This window comes from Meles meles, chromosome 6 (assembly GCF_922984935.1).
Source record: "Meles meles chromosome 6, mMelMel3.1 paternal haplotype, whole genome shotgun sequence".
NCBI classification, from domain to species: Eukaryota; Metazoa; Chordata; class Mammalia; order Carnivora; family Mustelidae; genus Meles; species Meles meles.
The window spans coordinates 41,664,241-41,681,403 of record NC_060071.1 but is presented as its reverse complement, the minus strand read 5'-3'; the positions used below and the strand labels follow the sequence as shown (position 1 = coordinate 41,681,403).

At 40.7% G+C, this 17,163-nt stretch overlaps 1 protein-coding gene across 6 annotated transcripts in view; it reads right to left on the bottom strand.

Annotated features, from left to right (window-relative positions):
- TCF12 (transcription factor 12) overlaps positions 1–9,615 on the bottom strand; it is a 385,612-nt gene extending 375,997 nt beyond the window's left edge. For 4 of the 6 annotated variants that reach the window (XM_046007718.1, XM_046007720.1, XM_046007721.1 and 1 more), the window contains exons 1-3: positions 9,296–9,615; positions 8,241–8,337; positions 7,150–7,222 (exon numbers count right to left, since the gene is read on the bottom strand). In XM_046007718.1, the coding sequence (XP_045863674.1) occupies positions 7,150–7,222; positions 8,241–8,315 (148 nt within the window). In that variant the 5' untranslated portion in view covers positions 8,316–8,337; positions 9,296–9,615. Of the gene's footprint in view, positions 1–7,149; positions 7,223–8,240; positions 8,338–8,889; positions 9,182–9,295 lie in introns of those variants that run through there. The other 2 variants (XM_046007719.1, XM_046007723.1) reach the window with 2 other exon arrangements.
- Between the last annotated feature and the right edge of the window lie 7,548 nt (positions 9,616–17,163).

Below are 17,163 nucleotides of genomic sequence, written 5' to 3'. Positions count from 1 at the left end.
TGGCTCCCTGGCAAAACCACCAGAAGAAAATAAACCGACAATTTTTGAGGGAGGTTTCCAAAGAGACTTCCCTTGGGTAACTGGAATAATCCTTCAAATTCAGAGAACTCCCTCAGTTCAAATTCAGGCACCTTCCTAGCACCTAAATCAGACCTGACAAAATGATACCTTCAGCCAACATTTTTAATAGCCAAAAACATGGTTAAGGTATGGCAGTGGTTGCTTTAAAAAAAAAAAAAAAGTATTCTCTTCTATCTTGCACCTTATCTTAAATTGCTTTATTGTTATATTTTGAAAATTTCATGACTGAGTCACTACTCAATGCAATAAAAATTAGCAACCGATCCCTGATCTGTTTATACATTTCAGTGTGATTTTTATGCTCCCAATCAGCTTAGAGTAGCTTGGATGACTCACCACGGTCTTTATGAAAGCACATTTTTAACCTGGAACACACCAGGGCACATTTCAGACATAGAACAACAACACAAAAACACAAAGCTTTCTCTATAAAAATACACATTTTCTTCTCAAGTCATGGGCATGTTAAATTACAGGATGATCTGGCTGGAAACAGAAAACAAGGGTTCAAAAGACAAGTGACATTACTAACAAATTTCTCTGTGCGTTATGGAGTAACAATTTCCTCCCTAACAAAACAATTTGCCCCCTAAGGTGATGATCCTTTTTCATAGATTTCTGTGGGAGCAGGAGAAGACCCAAGAATAAAAACAGCTGAATAATACGCTCTAGATAAAGCATAAAAGTGGGCTTCTCACTAAAGAAAGATAATATAAGCCTACATCCCACTCCACCTTTGCCCCAAACCCAAAGATACAAAGCAAAACAGGGGGAAGGCAATGCTATAAGCTAATCACGATGCACGTCCCTAGAACCTGTTTTACTCAATAATTAATTAAAACATATTTATTTTTATTTAAGATTTTTATTTATTTGACAGAGAGAGACACAGCAAGAGCAGGAACATAAGCAAGGGAAGAGGGAGAGGAAGAAGCAGTCTTCCCGCGGGGCAGAGAGCCCAATGGAGCTTGATCCCAGGATCCTGGGATAATGGCCTGAGCCAAAGGCAGACGCTTAAAAACTGAGCCACCCAGGTGCCCTAAAACATATTCATATTACAATAAATATGTTTGTGTTTGGGAGTAGAAAGTAAAATGCACATAAATTTTTAAGATAAGATTTCTTCTGCTCACTTGCAATGTGTTGCTTCAGGCTCCCAGGGGATTTTATGGTACTTCTCCTCTGCTATTAAGAAAAAATTGGAGAAGCTCTACTCTAGAGACTCTTAACACTCTCTCCAACCTGTCTCCCAGCTATTGTATCCTCTCAGGTCACACAATTTTTATTTTACTTATTTATTTAGTCTATATCTCATTCCAGAAAGAATTTCAAGTAGTTAGAGAATATGGAGAAAACACTACATCCAAATGGCAATGCCTAAGCATGGAAGAGGGTTTCAAAAGCTGTACACGTTTCTGTCTACCATTCTGCACTATACAATATCTAATCTACAAAATAATAGTATTAAAAAGAAATCCACTGTAAAAGAAAAAAAAGGTAAGGTTCTTAGGTCCCTAGTGCCCTTTCAAAGCTACTCTTCTAGGGGAAAAAAACTTTTCTTTTAATTTAAAAAAACTACTGCCTGATTTCTTCTTAGACTTCTGACAACATATATAATTTTATGGCACTAAAAAGCAACTTTGATATTTGCCCTTGTGGGGGGCATTTCCTCATCTCCACCACCACTAACATAGCACCTAGTAGATAATAATAGTTCAATAAACATTGCCTATAAAGCTGGTTCTAAGTATTACTGTTAATCATTAATATTATCATTAGTATGACTTAAGAGGATGCCACAATAATAATGGCAGCTACCATTTTTATTTTTTAGAGAGGGAGTAGAGTGGGCAGAGGAAGAGGGAGAGAGAATTTTAAGCAGACTCCACACCCAGCACAGAGCCAGACACAGGGCTCAATCCCACAATCCTGAGATCATGGCCTGAGCCAAAATCAAGAGTCCAGACGATTAACCAACTGGACCACCCAGGCACCCTTGGCAGCTACCATTTTTGAAACTGCTGTGTGTCAGGAAATATATAAAGATAATCTTGGGGCACCTGGGTGGCTCAGTGGGTTAAAGTCCCTGCCTTCGGCTCAGGTCATGATCCCAGGGTCCTGGGATCGAGCCCCGCATTGGGCTCTCTGCTTGGTGGGGAGCTGCTTCCCCCCCAATCTCTCTGCCTGCCTTTCTGCCTACTTGTGATCTGTCTGTCAAATAAATAAACAAATAAATCTTTTTTTTTTTTTTTAAGTAGCTACACCAGGAATCTCAGTGCCCTATAAATTTTTTTTTTGGTTTTTTTTTTTAAGATTTTATTTATTTATTTGACAGACAGATCACAAGAGGCAGAGAAGCAGGCAGAGAGAGAGGAGGAAGCAGGCTCCCGCTGAGCAGAGAGCCCGATGTGGGACTCGATCCCAGGACCCCGAGATCATGACCTGAGCTGAAGGCCAGAGGCTCAACCCGCTGAGCCACCCAGGCGCTCCACAAATAAATCTTTTTTAAAAAAAGATAATCTTACTTGATCCTCATAAAGATTCTGAAGGTAGGCAGTATCATCTACTTTTCACAAAAAAGTATGGTCAGATCATTGAAAGGACTTGCCTAAGAACCCCCAGCTAATAACCTGCAAAGCACTGATTCCATTCCAATTGTCTGGTTCCTGAGCCCAATTCCTCTCACTATGCTATAGCGCCTCTCTTAAGAAGTCAAGAATTCAAGAGCCCTCACCGACAGACTCCAATTAGATTACACTCCATTTCAAAAGGCACAGGTCAAAGAATGATAGGAATCCCCTCAAGTTACCACACAACAAATTTACACACAAATATAAATCTCTACATGTCATCTTATACTCCACTTATATACAAATAAAAATTGTATTTTTACATTAAGTAATTATCCAAAGTCACTAATTTTATACATCTAATTCCACCATTAACATCAATCCTTGGCCTGATAATTTATCTCCCTCTGAGTTCATTTCCCTAAGGGTATTCATTCACTCTCTTAGCTTTAATTATAACTTGCAGGCACAAAAAACAAAACCTACATCTCCTATCCAAAGGAAACTGAAGTGTAGATAAAAAATCCACATGTACAAAAAGGTGTTCACTACCACATTTTTTATAACAAAAAGCAAATTAACAAAATCCCTAAATGTCAAGCAGTAAGAAAACTAAATTGTTAAGTTATACTATATCCATTCCATGTAATATTAAACAACAGTAAACCAACTTTATAAAGTATCTTTAAGTACATGACGAAAATGCTCATAATATTAAGTGAAATAAAAAAGGACATAAAATGAAACCATCACATTAAGCTCTCAACTTTGCAAACAAAGGACTAACTGGAAAAACAAAACCAAATGGAAACATATCAAAACATAACAATTTTCTCTGGACAGTGAAATAATGGGTGTTTTTTTTCCTTTGTTGCTTTTTCTGTTCTCCAACTTTCTTTTCAATGATGACTATTAATTTTATAAACAAAAAAGAGCTGCTGTTGTTCTTTTTTTTAACCAACATCTCCCAGCACTATTCTCTCTCTCATAAATCCCACAATTAGCTAGAAGAGTCCCAGGTCCTGTGAAATTTAAAATGCTCAAAACAATTCAGCATCTTTATTTCCTCCAGCACAACCACACTCCAGTTATGCTAGAACTGCAACCTTAAGTCATTTCTCTTAACCTAATGAAATCCAGTTCTTCAAATTCTCAGTCCTTTCTTTCCAGTATTTTTTCCTTCCTTCCCCATATACCAATACCAAGTCAAACCCTCACCAGCTCACCGCTAGATTAGCATATTTGTTTCCTGAATGAACAAATTACTTTCAAAAAGCATAAAGCCTGTATAAATGAAAAATTTCCCCAAAAACAGTGATCAGTAACTGAAGAATGAAAAGCTGTATTCCTTTTAAAAATTAAAAGCCGGAAACCAGTTCTTACAATTATTTCCAAAAATCTTGGACAAGAAGAAATTATGTTACAAAAATCTACTTTGAATAACAAAAAGCAAAACTTTACTTGCTAATTAAGATAACTTGCCAGAAATATCAAAGATAGATTCAATATATACATAGATAGCTTACAAAATTAATATACCCATTCTGTATTAATATCTCTTACTACTTAGATTCAAAAACTAATAAAGGAAAATTTTGGGATATCATGTAAATATTTAAACTACTAAAAATTAAACCCAATACCACAATTTTGTACTACACACTCAAACTCTGAAGCTGGAGGGAATAGTGGATTTAAACACCTGAAGTACTTCCATTTTATCAATCCTTTCAACAAGTTTTCTCCTGATACACCGGCCTAACATAACACAGTACCTCACTTTGCACTCCTACAGAGAGAAACATCTCTCAAGGTCACTGTAAGAACATCACAGACTCTATCATACAAAGGAGACAAATTCAGTCTTATGATAATGCAAGAAAATTAACACCTTGATGAAGAAATAGCATTGTAACAGATTTCTCCAGACAAATAAGTAATAGAAACACATTCTCATCTTTTCCAATGACTTTTGAAGAAGTGTCAGCTATCATACAAGTTATTAGTTTTAGGAATAAAACTTTTTTTAAAATAATGTTTTTTTAAACTATAAAATACATTGTACTCTTTCAGCTAAAAAAATTCTAGGTCTGTTTTATTATTTCTCAAAAAAAGTCCAATGTGAAATTAAGTTATCCTCCAAAAGAACATAAGAAAGGAAATTATACTGCACAACTAGTTTTCATGAAGCAAGGCTTAAGGTCTTAACAATGTTACTCCAAATACAAGAAAACTCTAATCTTTAAGTCAGCTCTTCAGAAAGATCTTTATCTCTCTTTAGCTCCTTATATTGCTGCAAATGAACAGGCATTAGGACATATTAATATCCTTTGAAATCAGAATAGAAGATTATTCAGATGTCAATAAAGTATATAAATAAAATAATATTGCTATACCAATACCATTTAAGATAACAAACTGACTATAGGAAAACCACATATACCAATATACTCTGATATAAAATAACCACTTATGCCATTATGCTTTCCCCAAAATTTAAATCCATTCACTAATTATTAAAGGTCATAGCTTTTTCTTTTTCCTGGTATTTAATACAAACCACAAAGATAAATATAACTATATCCACTGAACACATGTTTAAGTTCAAACTTTCAAAGGACAAGTAACAAACCTAAGTTTTAAAATTAAAAATTTCCTACTCCAAATAATCAAATACCATACAATTATTTCTGCAATATAAACAAATAATTTCTTTCTTCGCATAATGCAAGCGACAAGAAAGGCCCACAAATGTTCCAATGCCATGCTTATAATAATATATACCACGTTCATACATACTTTTTAGTTTCACACACTACATAAACCACACATTATTTTAAAAAGTAAAAAAATATAATTGCCTTTATTCTAAAAACATAAAGTATGTCTAATAGCAAGTTTCTAAAGTTCATGTCCTTGATACTAATGAGTATCAGTTAAATATATTTTCCACAATTAAAGTTCGAACAAACCTAAAAAGAGCAATGTCACTACTCACTTAAAGAAATACACTAAGCATCTACTATGTATCAGACAAAGTAAATTTAAAGTACTGAAAATGAATTAGTTGCAAAAATTGAGACATACTCAAAACAGTAGTAAAGAAAGTAAAAGAATATAGATTTTTTTCCCCACCCCCAAAAAGTGACAACTTTCAAATAATTACCAGTAAATGGAAAGGAGAGAGGAACAGAGTTGGGATTCGGTTAACACTTTATGATACTCTTTTGAATAGAGACAGTATCAGCCTTTAGCATATTTAAAACCTAGAATGCTTTTATTTTGCTTATTTGAGGTGTTAAACATTCTGTATTTTACCCATAAGCTGTAATTTCATCATGAAAAATAAATTTTAATAAAGTTACTGAATTATTTTTAAATAGAAACACTTTTTAAATATAAAGCGGTATTAAGATGTTATCAGTTATGACATTTCCTTCTTTCCTGATGTTTTGCTCTTATAATATCTTAAAAAATCAATTACCATTTTACTAGGGAAAATAAAAGCACCGGTGAAAGAGGAATTACCATATTTCAGCCCAGGAATCTGACAGTAGTTTTAAGATGATGCTGTCCATGGCTTTTTTTTTTTTTTCATCTTTGAGAACTACGAAATAAGTTTAACTTAAAAAGAAAATTATAGGTTTTGAACACTGGAATGGACCTTGCTTCTTACTGTTTATTTTTCAAATCACTGACTTTAAGTAAGTTGGAAAAACAAAAAATGCATTCTTAAAAAAAAAATGGGATAAATGTTAATAATGGAGCAGAGTAGTTACAAATATACAGAAAGTCAATTGAAAGACCACAGCACCAGTGTAGGAATAGAAATCTAATTTAACTTATTCTAAACATTATCCTAATGTCATTGGAATATGGGATTCAGACACTTAATAGATGTCATCTGAAAATAGATCTTTCTATTCATTTATTTGTAACATCATTCCTTTAACATTTTAACTAACTATCCTCAAAATTGTTAATTTGCTGCAGTGTTTCAATGGAATGGCCATCTTTTAAAATAAGTCTTACTAATTATTTGACTCAATTGCACTTTTCATATTCATATATCAAATAGCATTATTTCACCAATTTTTTAGAACCCAAATGTAAATAATGCTAATAGGCTGTAATTTTGGCAAAATTTTTAAATACACGTATGTAAATAAACATTAACAAACAAAAAACCACACATGGACCACAGAGTATTTTCTTCTGCTACTTGTCCTAACATAAAAGCAGGATATAATCCCTTGTACTCAAACAAGACAAATTCAACTTAAAAATTCATGGAAAACAGAAAAATTTTACATCAATATTTAAATTCTCAGAAGTATCAATGAGTCCTAAAAGCAACAGCTCTTATCTGAGGCTTGTTTTTGCTTCTAATTTGAACTAGACACTACAGAATGACATAGAAATATTAAAATACTTCATATTTTTCTACTAAAATGTATCACAACACCAAAATACGAGTGTCTGATTTTAGATATCTTACCTGATCCACTGAACTGACTGCTTCCCAGTGTCGTTGGTCTGGTCTTCCCACTATTAACAGGTGGAGAAAACATCTACAAAATAACCCAAATGTATCTGTTAGTCCTGAAATTTTTCTAGACTCCTTGCAAGCAAAAGTCCACCAAGAATCATCAGTTACTGTATTTCAGAAAAGAGTTAAGATAAAATTGAAAATATACATTCAGACCCAGAAAAGCAAACACACTAAGTGATACTATTTCCTAATGCTACTTGGAAATACTGGTTATAGTCTGTTCTCAAAACTCAGTCACTTACATTAAGGTTAAAAATTATAAATTTTTGTCCATGATCTTCACTTTCTAGCAGAGATCTCATTACATTTACACTACTATTCAATACACACAGTCAGAATCACATCCACTGAAACAACTACATAGAGTAAGGATCCATTATAACCCAGTTTTAGAAAGTAGGTATTGGTCCTGCTTCCTAACAACAATTAATAAAGGAATTCAACCCATTAGAGATAAAGGCAGTAGGCCTTAGGTTTCAACTATTTTTAAGTCCTTTAATTATTTCCCCATGGTAAAAGATTTACAAATATTCATATATATATATGTATGTATACCCATATACATACACAAATATACATGTCATTAAAAGTGTTCAAACAGGCTGGAGATTCCTGCCTTTAACTGGCTTTCTCATAACTGACCTCTTTCGGGTATTATAAATTCTATCACATCTTAGGAAGAGAAATGGAGTGCACCAAAAATAATTTTTTTTCATATAAAGTTCAAAATCCCTAATAATCATCAGGGTCAGAAGGTGACTCAACCAAAGCTCATGGTTACATTGTTCTCCTTTTAACTGGTTAAATCAAATGACCCCTCTGGCATTAAAGTTTTAAATCTGCAAGTCTAGACATTACATCAAAGTTCAGGTGTCCAACTTGGGGGAGCTGGACTCCAGCCCTGAGAACTACTGCTCAAAGCAGATGGAATTCACGCTGCCTAGTCTCCACGTCGCTTTCCCCCCTCCCTTTTCCTTTTTTTTTTTTTTTTGGTAAACCTCAGCAGAACCCCAAGATGCCTCAGAAAGCTCTCATACCGCACTGAAGTCCAGCAGGTCGCTCAGCTCCTTGTCGGTCCCTATAGCGGCCATGCGCTGCTGCTGGGGATTCATCTTCAGCCACTTCTAGCGGGTCCTAAAGCAGAGGAAATAGGTTCAGAGAGACCACCGAGGCCCAAAGAGTGTGAGGGGATGAAGAGGGGCGTAAGGCAGGAGAGCCGTGGGCTGACTTCCACTACCTAACTCGTTCCCACCGCCGCGCGGGCAGGGGGCAGGAGAGCCCAGCACCGCGCCGGTGAATCCACGCGTTTCTCCGCGCGGCCCGGGAGCTTCGCGGCGGCTCCCGCAACTCGCCACCTCTCCCGCAAGTTTCCGAGCTCAACCCTGCCCCCTTCGCGGCGCCCCCACCCCGCGCGGCCGCCGGGTGTTCCGCGCGGCGACTGGCCGGGCGGGGGTCTCGAGGGGCGGGGTGAGGGGCGACTGGGCGTCCAGCAAGCGGAGCGGCGACGAGGGGAGATGCGAAGTGACTCACAGGCTCGGCAACAATAGAACTGACAAGTTGCAGGGAACGCGCCGCTCGCAGGCCCGCGGCTGCCGCCGCCGCCGCCCGGACGTCCCCAGCGGGCCCCGGGGGTCGGAAAGCAACCCCCGCGCGTCCGAGAGGCGTTTTTAAAAAGAAAATACAAACCTCGACAACTAGTCTCGCTCTTGCCCGGCGTCCTCCTCCCCCGGCTCGGCCTCCTCCCACTTTTGCTGCCCTGCCTGCGGCCGGCCAGCCCCGGACCTGCCGAACAATGAGCCCGGCGCGGCGGCCGAAGCAGCCTGCTCGCCCGCGCGCCCCAGAGCCGGAGCCGAGTGCCGAGCGAGGCGCGCAGGCCGAGCGCGCCGCCAGCGGGCCTGGCTGCCCGCGACTCTCGCCTCCGCCCCACTCCGCTCCCCAAGTTGGAGGGAACCCCGGGCTCGCCTCTGTACAAAGGGGCGCGGAGTTGGGGCGCGGGGCCGGGGTCGCCTCCGCTCCGGCAGGGACGCGGCGGCGCCCCTCAGCCCCCAGCCCCGCCACGACGTACCCCTCCCGCTCGCCTCTCCGCAATTACCTGCCGCCCCGTCTCCGCATCCAACCACCCCGATTAAAGTTCACTTTGGTCGGGAGAGCGGGCTCGGGCTTCCCCTTGCACCTCCCGGAGGCTCGGCTCACTTTGCCCCGCGCGAGCTCTCAGATCCGGGCGGGAGAGGCGGCTCTCGGGCCTGGCCGCCCCTTCCTCCCGGGGCGGGCTGGCGGTCCCCCCGAATAGAACTTGTGGGTCTCCTCAGGCGGACATTTTTTTCGCTGAGACGGCCTCAGCACCGCGCTCGGCTCCGCTCCGGATCCCTCCGCGCCGGGAAGAGCCCCGGGTTAACCCTTTCGTCCCCTGCTCGCTCCTGCCGCCTGCGCCGAGGAAGTGGGGCCAGCGGAGGGGGTGGGGAGGAGCCGGCGGGAACGGGGAGGGGCCGCCGCGCGGCCGGTGGACAAAGCCCGCGGTGGGGTGAGGCGGGACGAAGTCGGGGCTGCCAGGGAGGGGCTAGAGACGCGCGCAGGCACCCCGTGAAGTAGGACCGGGCCTCCCGCCGAGGGCGCCTAGTCCGTGCCCCCTGGAGCAGGGAGGCAGGCACCGTGGCGCCTCCTCTGGCTTGTCCCGCTCATGCCTCGGGCGGCAGAGCGGCGCGGTGGAGACGCAGCTGCGGGGCGCATCTGGATCCGCTGCTCAGGCCACCCTGTCCGAGGCCGCAGAGCCCTGAAAGCTGCAGTTCCCGACCAAGCCACACTGGACGCGGGACGCAGAGCTCGGCCGGGCCCGGACGTTCCAGCCCCGGGAGGCTGCGCCGCGCTGGGCGCGGGAGATGCGTGTGTGGGGAAGGGAGACCGAGCCACGTCGGTCCGCGCTTGGAGTTGGTGCAGATGGTCGAATTCGTTGCTGAACAGCACGCAGGAAAAGGGTCAAAAGCTCCCTCAAACTATACAAAGCAGTGTGGGCTTCAGGTACCCAAACACTCCACTCACACATCCCCCAAGTCTACAATCACCTCTTCCCACGCGAATCCTGTTCGGGGCCACGGAATTGGACAGCAAGACTAGTTCTTGGAAACGGATCAAGCCAGTGCCTTCATTTTGCAAAGATGGCCCAGGGAGGTTTGGTCGCACAGCCGCTGTCTTGGCGCAAGTTCTAACTTAGCCCGAAGAAGCTCCAAACAAAGAGAGAAAAAAGAAGACAAAATAACCAAACTTAAATTCCTTTCAGTTTGGAAATGGAAGTAAGGTTTTCTCCAGTGATATCCAGTGTTTTAAGTCCTTTGGCTCAGTGAGTGCGGTAAAGACCAGTAAGGGCCAGGCAGAAGAAACACTGAAGAAAGAAGACACATCCAAAGTAACAAATTGAAGGAAGCAGCCAACGCCTTGAGGGCAACAACATGGCAAAAAGGAGTCATTGAAGCCCAGACTTGCATGGAAACAAGGAGGTAGATTTAGCTGCAAATATGCAATTGCTTTTCTTTATTACAACCCAAGCTGTCCAGAGAGAGAAAGCAATTGTTGCTTGGGGCTGGGGGTTTCCAAGACGTTGCCAATGGACACACCCTGGACCTTGTGCCATATCCTGTGGTAGTTTCTCCATTATCCGCTCTCCCTAGGTTAACACCCCTTGTTCTTAGCCGTCACATCCCCCCTGGTTGAGGCCTGCTGGAGTATGTGGTTCCAATATAAACAAATTAGCATAATTCCAACCTAAGTAAAGCAACATAGCCCCATCCCTGCCACGTTACTGGTTGGCAATGGGCACAACACAATTTGAGACAATGAGAGGAACAATTTGCTGTGGCCTTTTGGGGACGGTTTTATTTGTCTGTTTCACATATTCCAAAACAACTTCAGCGGCAACCTCTTCTTTCTGCATGTACTCCAAAAATCAGGGATCATAACAACAACAAAAAAAATTGAAGGAACATCACCATCCTGTTGTATGAAAAAAAATAAATAAATAATAAGGAGCTCCTGGACTGTAGGCAGCTGTTTTCCAAGCACAAGGTCCAGCTAGATTAAATGAAGTAGGCATGGAGAAAGCAAAACGATAGGATCTTTAATGATGCTTTTGAGGCTCTGATCAAACAGCTTCTGAACCCAGGTCTGCTTCCATTGATGAAACCAACAGAATTCAAGTTTTCTGCTATTTGTAATCTAGTGTGTTCTAAGTAATACAGACCCGATGGCCATTTTTTGCAGCAAAGACCTAAATATCAGATGGGAAGTCTGACTAGAACTTTTAAGGCCCATTCTAGGTGTAAGATTCTATCACTCAGTGGTAAACCTGAAGAGAAATATTAGAGAAAGGAGAATGTAATCTCATCTGAAGGATTTATGCTGTTTTTCAAAAAAGGGGGGGGGGGGCAAAGAAAACTAGTTTCTTTTCTTCTTTTTCATATAACTAATTCAGAAGAAGAAATAGTTATCTACCCAAACCCTCACTTATGAGGGCTCCTTTACTCCTTTGAAGGAGTGACTGTTGAAGTTTTTCACATCTAGTATGGCCCATACTGGTTTATACTTTATTTTCTCTAGATTAAATACTCCTTGGGCAATAGGCTTGCCATGCATCTGTCTGCACCATGCACCTAACATGGGACTGAATACATAGTAGACACTCAAGAAAGGGAGGTTGGAATTAAATCTATCGATCATTTGACTTTATAACATGCATTAGTTTTTCATGCTGTTATGTAATCTTTGTATAAATCATTTTTAATACAGGAACATTATTCCCACCAATGGATTTCCTGTAAAACTCCCTATATATATGGAAGACAAAGAGAGTATAGAAATCACAGTTTTGTGTCACTTATAACTAATTTCTGGGCCTCTGCTGACCTTGTTAAATAGAGCCAGAAGGCTTTACTGAAAAGCTCAGGGGAAAACAACTAGTAATACAAATTTAGCGATAATTTAGGGTACTGTATCTATGGTGTAAATTAGTCAATATCAATCAATATCAAAATATAACGTACATTTCTTACATCCAAGGTTGGTGCTGAATGCTGTGAGGAACAGAAAATCTCAAAACCACCCTGCCTTAAAAATGTTGTAATCTGATATATTTCATTTCCCCGTCCATTCACCTTAGCTTGCCACTGGGCAGACACAATAATTCTGTCAACAGAGTTTCAGTAACCACTTCCTAAGAGCCCCCACTCTATGCTCAAAAACACATACACATTAATTTATGAGGAAGACCTGAGTTGCCCAGAGAAAATTTTACGGTCAAAAAGAAAAGTAATAATGGCAGTGGGCTTTGCTTTCTTGGGAGATTGACTTGAACTTGGCCTCTGATTTAGAAGAAAGTATTCTAGAAGGTTCATAGAAGGAAGAGGAGGAGGAGGAGGAAAGAGAATAGAGCTAATCAAGTCAAGTGGCAAGTTGCTATCTAGATGGAGTGAGTGGGCTCTTAGCATAATCCAACTAGAATCAAGTTTGGTGGGTAATGGACTCCCTTGTAACTCCCTTCTCCACGGAAGAACAGCTAGGAGTTCTTGCTTTCTTTTCCACAACTATCCCCTTGGGACTGAAGGGAACAATTTTATGTAACTATTAATTTTATAAGTGTTACCTTCAGTTCATGACACTTCCATCGCTGATGAACTAAAAGCCGAGATTTTCCACACTATTATCAATCACATTCTACTAGTCAGCAAAGGTCCACTCTCCTCATTCTCTTCTATCAGCTAGCTAGAACCCCTTGCAGGATTTCCTGGTACAGATTTTGCCTTTTCTCTCTGTTCATAGGTAGAAAAAGGTCTCTATTCCTTGCTAATGTGATTTATTATTTAAGCCACTAAATGGCTTGTGTGAATGCTATTTTCAGACTTGAGGATATATCCCCTAAGGGTCCATCTTATAGTCAATGTCTTTTTCCCCTTTAGGATTCCTTCCTTCATATTTCATAAAAGTGTGCATTTATACCAAAATCAAGACAAATTCAGATTCAGAAAAGGAAAAAAAATACTGCCACTCTAAGACATCAAGCCTAGATGGCCATAGATTTTATTTTTTTAAACTCAGTAACCCAAGTAAAATAAATAATTTCTTTTCCCAATTCCTGTGTATATCCTTGAACAATGCCTAGTACATAGTGGATGCTCAATAAATATTTATTTAAAAATAATGGTTCTGTACTTCTAGATGGAGATGGCAGTATAACACACGCTCTGAAGTTTGCTCCCTCCTAACATAACACTAAGAAATCAGTAAAAGGATTTTTTTTTTTAGTAAAAGGATTTTTTTAAAGATTTTATTTATTTATTTGACAGAAAGAGATCGCAAGTAGGCAGAGAGGCAGGCAGAGAGAGGGGGAAGCAGGCTCCCTGCTCAGCAGAGAGCCCAATGCAGGGCTCGATCCCAGGACCCTGAGATCATGACCTGAGCCAAAGGCAGAGGCTCTAATGCACTGAGCCACCCAGGCGTCCCAGTAAAAGGATTTTTTAAAAATATTTTTATTATAGAATGTTCAAACCTCTAAAAGAAAAAGTAGGGCACCTGGGTGGCTCAGTGGGTTAAAGCCTCTGCCTTCAGCTCAGGTCATGATCCCAGGGTCCTGGGATCGAGCCCTGCATCCAGCTCTCTGCTCAGCGGGGAGCCTGCTTCTCCCTCTCTCTCTGCCTGCCTCTCTGCCTACTTGTGATCTCTGTCTGTCAAATAAATAAATAAAATCTTAAAAAAAAAAAAAAGTAGACAGAGTAGTATTAAGAATCTCCAAGTACTTAATCACCTATCTTTAATAATTATGGATTTTTCTATCTTTCCTCCTGCTTTTCCACCCCCATGTTAAGTTAAAGTAAATCATGCCATAAAATGACTTTCAAAGGATTAAAATCATAGGGAGCCAGAGAAGAGACAATGACAACAAAACCTGAGAAGTCTTTTAGCTGGAAAAGCAAATGAGTGATAAAAGTTGTAATAGACTGTCACAACTGCATCTTAAGGGAGCAATGAGGTAAATCGATAATCAAACCTATATACACTAAAGTGTCACTAGAAGACTCATAACCAGCCGGTTCCAGGTTCCCCTTGAAGTGAAGTAAGGAAAGCGGGGAATACTATAGGGAGGATTAGTTGCCAATCTGTTTAAGACGCAATCAGATCCTCAGATTCCCTTCCCAACTCCATGCAGTCAGGCAGACAAATGCCTCTCTCTCCTACTGAGGCAAAATACTGCAAACATATTCTCTGTGGATGAAGCAGGAGGTCTCTCAGGGATGAGGGAATTAAGTTAACATTGTGTATTAGACATTAAGGCCTCCAGATATGTTTACCAATTTGGCTCCCAGATTCAGGGCAGCCAGGATGTCAACTTCCAAGGAGGAGATTAGAAGATCCTTCTATAAGGACTCAGATCAACCCCAAAGAAAACACCTGAAGATACTGATTTGGAAGGTTCCCTAACAATAAGCCCAAAGAAAATTAAGGTAAGTTTGCAACTGACAAATCCCCACCTGTTTACTCAGAATTGCCTGTCAACAGCTTGTTGCTTTATTCTTAAATATGAGCAGATGACCGAGGATTATCAGACACTTAAGAGAAGCCACTATCATATGAGACATTTAGACCTTAAGAATTGAAAATAAGGGGCGCCTGGGTGGCTCAGTGGATTAAGCCGCTGCCTTCGGCTCAGGTCATGATCTCGGGGTCCTGGGATCGAGCCCCGCATCGGGCTCTCTGCTCCGCAGGGAGCCTGCTTCCTCCTCTCTCTCTGTCTGCCTCTCTGCCTACTTGTAATCTCTCTCTCTGTCAAATAAATAAATAAAATCTTAAAAAAAAAAAAAAAAGAATTGAAAATAAGAGGGCGCCTGGGTGGCTCAGTGGGTTAAGCCGCTACCTTCAGCTCAGGTCGTGATCTCAGGGTCCTGGGATCGAGTCCCACATCGGGCTCTCTGCTCAGCGGAGAGCCCGCTTCCCTTCCTCTCTCTCTGCCTGCCTCTCTGCCTTCTTGTGCTCTCTCTGTGTCAAATAAATAAATAAAATCTTTAAAAAAAAAAGAATTGAAAATAAGAGCATATAACCTTAATAAAAGGATTGGAAGAAAAAGTTGAGAAAATTTCCTAGAATGCAGAACCAAAAGAAAGGACTAGTTTAGAGAATTCAAAATCCAAATAAGAAGTGTTCCAAAAACGAGGGGAGGGGCGGGGGAGAGAGGGATAATCATCTATGAAGCAATCTAAAAACATTTTCAGAACTGAAGTACATGAGTTACCAAATTAAGTGGCTTCACCATGAGCCTACCACAATGGATAAAAATAGATCTATACCAAAGCCTGTGATGAGGAATTTTGAGCACACAGAAGACAGAGAAGACCTTCAAGCTTCCAGAGAGAATATAAAACAGGACAAATACCAGGGCCTAACACTCAAAATGGTATTGTATCCACTGTTCAACAACAATACTGGGAGCTAGCGGGCAGTGGAAAAAGGACTTCAAACATTCTGAAGAAAAAAATATTGCTAAATGAATTAATGATTTGGAGATTTTTTTAAAGATTTTTTTATTTTTAAATAATCTCTACACCCAATGTGGGGCTTGAACTTACAGCCCTGAGATCAAGAGTAACATGCTCCACCAACTGAGCCAGCCAGCACTCCCTGGGAGTATCTTTAAAATAACTTTATATATCATTATTAAACCAGATATTGCTTTTTTATTTCTGGTTTTGGTCAATGTGAGATAGGGATGAAGAGATATGCCTGACTGGGTCCAATAGAACACACAGGGTAATTGGGGAGCCTGGGTAGCACAGTCCATTGAGTGTCCAGCTCTTGGTTTCAGCTCAAGTTGTGATCTCTGGGTCCAGGGAATCGAGCTCCAAGATAGACTCCACGCTCAGTGCAGAGTCTGCATGAGATTCTCTCTCCCTCTGCCTCTCCACTCCTCCCCTGCCCTGCTCTGCTCTCTCTCATAAATAGATAGCTAATAAAAAACAAAACAAAACAGGGACATCACTTGCAAATATACATGCAATTTTTACTCTCTATTTTCTCAGCATTTCTAAAGCATTTTGAAAATATTAGTGTCCTCTGAACTTTTAGCAAAGAATCTTCTTAATTACAATATTCTCTTTTGAATATAGTTAAATTCAATAGGCGTATCTCTTACAGTCAGATCTCATTCATTCACTACAATGAGAGAAGCATCCCAAACAGCAAATGGCTTTTTTAGAATGTATCTTTGAAGAGGCAGGTATCTAGAAACTAGACCAATTAATAGAATTGTCTTGCAGAAGCTGACATACAGCTGCAGAATAAGCCTACTTATTCTGCTCTACCCACTTAACCTGCCCTTGTTTGGAATAAAAATTGGAAAACTGATGTGTACTACCAACAGGGATTGAAGACATCCCACTAGAACATAAGCTCTATGGGGGCGGAAGTTTTCTGCTGTTTTATTCATTAGTGTACTTCAAGCATCTAGAAGACACTGCCACGTACATAGTATGTGCTTAATAAATATTGGTTGGGTTTATGAAAAACTGAAAGAGTACATGAATGACAGAAGCCAAATTTCCAAGTAGCAGCTAAATTTCCAAGTAAATGAAAAATGAAAATGAAATTTGCATCCATATTTTCCTACTGCCCACTATTAAAATAAAACTGGTAAAAAAATGGTAGGAGACATTTGTCATAGCCATGGATGTTCACCTCCTTTTAAACAGCCTTTCTGTATTAAAGGACATTTCAATGATATTGCCCTTCTATTTCTAACATGTAAAAGTCAATCTCAAAATTTCCCAAGACCCTTTCCATCCAGGATATAGACTGATGACCTGGGAACCTGCCCAAGATTTTGGTTCAGAAGTAAGCAACTTGAGGAAACAGGCTATGGTTGGAGTTGCCACTTTGTCATTAGGGTGTTGGTCTTTCCTTATTGATTTGCATAGATCTTAACATAGT